Below are 4,706 nucleotides of genomic sequence, written 5' to 3' on the forward strand. Positions count from 1 at the left end.
GGTGGTATAGAGGGGACTCCAGCCTGCCCATCCACCAGGCAAGGGGGCACCTGCTCCTCTCTCAGCTGGATCTGGACCCGCCTTCCGGGCTCTGGCTGCAATGCCTTTCTCTTTCTCTTTGCAATTCCGTTGGGTCCTGCCCAAGACAGATAAAGACAGAGCAGCCTGTCTTTATCGAAGGTTCCTCTGCCAGCAGGAAGGGCCCAGGGAAAACCAGAGCCAGAGCCAGAGCCAGAGAAACATAAAGCACCCGGGGGCCTCCCACACCAATGCCTGAGCAGGAATGGGGAGGGGCCATGACTCACAAGGCCCTGAGAGGTTACTTTAAGGAGGGCTGTCCAACTGCAAGGACGCTGTAAACAGGAAGTGAAAACACAGTGCTTCAAAAAAAGAGCAGGACTGGGACAAGCTTATCTAAGAGGCTGAGCATGAATCCACAGATCAGGTACCGCTGCCCACTATGTCCACTGGGCCCCTCCTGTCCCTTCCTGCCTGGTGGTCCTGCTGGGCCTCAACCCTGGCCTCCCCCTGCCCCTGCCCCAGCCCTGGGCCCCCTCCCCTCTGGCTCCCCTGCCACCTGAATCCCAGTCAGGCTCTTTGCCCTGCTGTGTGATCACCCCACTGCTGCTTCTGAATGGGCCCCCTCCCCCACCCGCACCAGCCCAGGCCTCCTGCTGAGACTCTCCATTAAAGTCATGCCCGGACTAGTCCCCACCCTGAGTGGGTGCTCCCTCTGTGTGCTTCCCACCATTCCTGAGCTCAGGAACTGGGAGAATTGAACCAAAGGATGATTGGAGCAATCAGGCATTTTGTTCTCAGCGCTTTGATGAAATTTCTGTAAGAATTACTTTGCTTAAATATGAAGTCTTAGGAGAGGGTGTGGGGGCAGGAATGGTCTCTGAAGCACAAGATAAATCATGTCATCCAAGGATGACTCCACGGTGAGCAGATGTCCCCAGACAGGTTCCACTCCAAGGTCACTCTTCATCTTTTAGAACGTGACCAGTGGCCAAGCGTGGTTGCTCACACCTGTAATCCCAACACTTTGGGAGGCCAAAGTGGGCAGATCATGAGGTCAGGAGTTTGAGACCAACCTGGCCAATATGGTGAAACCCCGTCTCTACTAAAAAACATACAAAACTTAGCTGCGCATGGTGGTGCACGGGTTGATACTCGGGAGGTTGAGGCAGGAGAATCGCTTGAACCCGGGAGGTGGAGGTTGCAGTGAGCTGAGATAATGCCACTGCACTCCAGCCTGAGCGACAGAGTGAGACTTCATCAAAAAAAAAAAAAAAAAGACCAGTAACATGGAATGTGAGAATGTGAGAAAAAAATGCAATGATTAGGAGAAATGCTCCTATTTTAAAATTTAGTGAAAAGAGAGCCCAGTCCCCATCAGTTTTCTCCTACAGGGCCCGTGATGCAGATGCTGGACAGGGCTGGCCTGGAAAGGGGCCCCTGCTCCATCCGTCCCCAGCTCTGTGGCCTGGGCAGGTTACTCCACCTCTCTGTGCCTCTGGCCCCTCCTCTGTAAGATGGGAATGACCCCTGCAGGCCTAGGGCAGCCTCACATGAGCCCACACCTGCGCAGCACTTAGAAGAGTGGCCTGGGCCTCAGAATTCGGTTCTACCATGATTTTAAAATAATGTTAACATGCAGAGTGAAACATCAGGAGGGAATTGAGCTGAAAGGTTAAAAGCTATTTTTTAGGGGTGAAGAGTTTTATTCTCTTTTGCATTTTCCTAATGGGTTGGGGAGTGGGTGGGCAGAAATACTAGGAGGGTGGGGAATGTACCCCTGGAAAGGCCAGAGTTGGGCCAGAGCTGGGAGAGATCACCCCCACCCCCCTGACAGCATCCCCTCCTCTTCCTCTCCCCTCAGTCTTCCTGCCTGGGAAGGCAGCAGAAATTCTCAGGGCTGTGGAAGGGTGGTAGAGGCCCAGGGCCGTCCCCAGAGCTGTGTTCAGTGGACATGAGCCCCGAGGACTCCAGGGAGGACTCCCTGCATGGGCCGGTTTCTCTCTTGTGCCTTCAGAAATCCGATGGAGCGGATGTATCGACCCACATTCTACTACAACTTTGAAAACGAACCCATCCTCTGTGGTCGGAGCTACACCTGGCTGTGCTATGAAGTGAAAATAAGGAAGGACCCCTCAAAGCTCCCTTGGGACACAGGGGTCTTTCGAGGCCAGGTACCACTCAAACTTCAATAGAATCACAGGCAGTGTTGCAGGAATTAGAGGACTGGAGAGACTGATATGGGTGAGACAAGAGGATTTATTTAGGTGCACCGGCTCAGCAGACTCACATCCAAAAAGGCTGAGCCCTTAACAAAGACAGATTGAAGTATTTATAAGCAAACTTACAGAAGCAGAACAAAGGCAATCAATCAAACAGTGACAGGTCACATAATCTATAGCATAACAGATGACTTGGCATAACTTGGGGCCTTCTATAGCTGGTGGCCTTGCAGCTACATCAAAAGAAAAACAGGAACTGGCTAAATACAGACATTTGTAAAATATAGTTATAATTAATGGTTCTGGAAAGGAGAGACAGTAAAGGAATTCGTCTTTTTTTTAATTTTTTTTTTATTTTCTGCAACCTTGCTCTGGAGGGGTGTGGGGGTGGTGTCTGGAGCCCATTCCTTTGGCCTTGACTTTTCAGGCAGTGCTATAACTGTCCTTGGAGTGAGCTGGCTAGGCAGAGGAAAACTTGTTCTTCTTTTCTTTTTTAACCCTTGCTACAGTAGGACCTAAGCAGCTGGAAATGCAGAAAACACAACAATAAATAAAATGCCCAGCAGTGGGCTCTCAATTGTGTATTTTTCCCACATTTCTTTTTTCTCTTTTTTTTCCTTTTTTTTTGAGATGGAGTCTCGCTCTGGCACCCAGGCTGGAGTGCAATTGCACAATCTCGGCTCACTAAAACCTCCACCTCTCAGGTTCAAGTGATTCTTTGGCCTCAGCCTCCCCAATAGCTGGGATTACAGAAGCCCACCACCACACCCAGTTAATTTTTTCTATTTTTAGTTGAGACAGGGTTTCACCATGTTGACCAGGCTGAGGAATTCCTGACCTCAGGTGAGTCACCTGCCTTGGCCTCCCAAAGTGCTGGGGTTACAAGCATGAGTCACCGCACCTGGCCACTTCCCACAGTTCTGTTTTTGTTTTGCTTTGTTTTAAGACTGAGTTTCACTCTTTGTTGCCTGGGCTGGAGTGCAAGGGCTCACTCTCAACTTGCACCTGCCAGGTTCAAGCGATTCTCCTGCCTCAGCCTGCGAACTGAACAGTCACGTGAGGGTGAAGGTTGTTGCCAGAAGCTCAGGGGATGCTCCAGACAGAGTGGCCTGGGATGTCGAGTCACTGCTGCTCCATGCCACGGGGGCAAGAGGAAGCAGGAGTTTAGTCTGACACGCTGCCCTTCCAGATAGAGGGCAAGAGACAGAAAGAGGTGCTGAAGTCACCCTTGAATAACCACAGCAGTGGCAACCACAAAGGTGTAGTCCCCACAGCCTCATAGCCTCTTCTAGGTGCCACCTCTTAAGGCCATTACCATAGCAATTAACACTGAACGTGAGCTTTGGAGCAGACAATCACTCAAACCAAACAGGGGGGATGGAAGAAAGGAGCTTCAATGGCAAGATCCCCTGGACTCCTGTCCTGGCCCCTGCCCGACCCCTACCCCACTCCTGCTCTCCTCCTGCTCCCCCTCTCAGAGCATCCCCTGCCCCCTGCTCCTCTCTCAGATGTATTTCCAGCCCGAGTACCATGCGGAAATGTGCTTCCTCTCTTGGTTCTGTGGCAACCAGCTGCCTGCTTACAAGCGCTTCCAGATCACCTGGTTTGTATCCTGGACCCCCTGCCCAGATTGTGTGGCGAAGGTGGCCGAATTCCTGGCTGAGCACCCCAATGTCACCCTGACCATCTCCGCCGCCCGCCTCTACTACTACTGGGAAAAAGATTGGCAGAGGGCGCTCTGCAGGCTGAGTCAGGCAGGGGCCCGCGTGAAGATCATGGACTATGAAGGTGAGAGGTGGAGGGGTCAGGGGAGCGTGAGCAGGTGGAACAGCATGAAAGATGGATGGATCTGCAATGCCATGGCTGGGGGTGTCCCAGGGCAGCCTGTAGGGGTGGGACTGGCACTGACTGCAACTGACAGCCAGGAGACCAGGCCTGAGAGGACGTGCCAGGGTCAGGGGAGAGCCTGACTGCTTCCCGCTTCTTCATCTCAGAATTTGAATACTGCTGGGAAAACTTTGTGTACAATGAAGGTGAGCCATTCATGCCTTGGTACAAATTCGATGCCAATTATGCATTCCTGCACCACACACTAAAGGAGATTCTCAGGTGAGGGTCTCCCTCTGGCCTCATCGTCTCTCTCCTCTCACCTCCTGCTCATCCTCCTGAGGCCTCCCTTGGCCTGGCCCTCCCGCCCTCCCTCTTGACCGACTGCCTGCCCTTATGGTCACACCGCCTTCCCTTAACTCCTGATGCTCCCTCCACACTGCCTTCCCCCTGCTTTTCTGGGCCCTTCCTGTGAGTAAGAGGCCCCTTCTGCCTCTAAGGCACCTGGGTCTTGGACTAGAGGAACAAACAGCAAGACAGAGTGGCCTGGGACACCAGCCGCTGCCTTCTATGACATGGGGACAAGAGGAGGCAAGAGCTCAGCCTGCCAGGGAACAACTCTGGGCAGGAGATGTGGAA

General features: G+C 52.7%; 1 protein-coding gene across 2 annotated transcripts; it reads left to right on the forward strand.

Moving 5' to 3' along the window:
* The first annotated feature begins 321 nt into the window (after positions 1-321).
* On the forward strand, positions 322-4,353 carry LOC116465334 (DNA dC->dU-editing enzyme APOBEC-3B-like). Of its 2 annotated transcripts, none has more exons than XM_032148449.2 (4): positions 322-445; positions 2,036-2,192; positions 3,749-4,028; positions 4,235-4,353. In XM_032148449.2, exons 1-4 carry the CDS (start codon positions 429-431, stop codon positions 4,351-4,353), a joined length of 573 nt encoding a protein of 190 aa, XP_032004340.1. In that variant the 5' UTR covers positions 322-428. The 2 variants fall into 2 exon arrangements, with proteins under 2 accessions (XP_032004340.1, XP_058291259.1); XM_058435276.1 differs by lacking the exon at positions 322-445 and adding an exon at positions 705-837.
* Positions 4,354-4,706: the final 353 nt, after the last annotated feature.

This window comes from Hylobates moloch, unplaced genomic scaffold, assembly GCF_009828535.3.
Source record: "Hylobates moloch isolate HMO894 unplaced genomic scaffold, HMol_V3 SCAFFOLD_4491, whole genome shotgun sequence".
NCBI lineage: Eukaryota > Metazoa > Chordata > Mammalia > Primates > Hylobatidae > Hylobates > Hylobates moloch.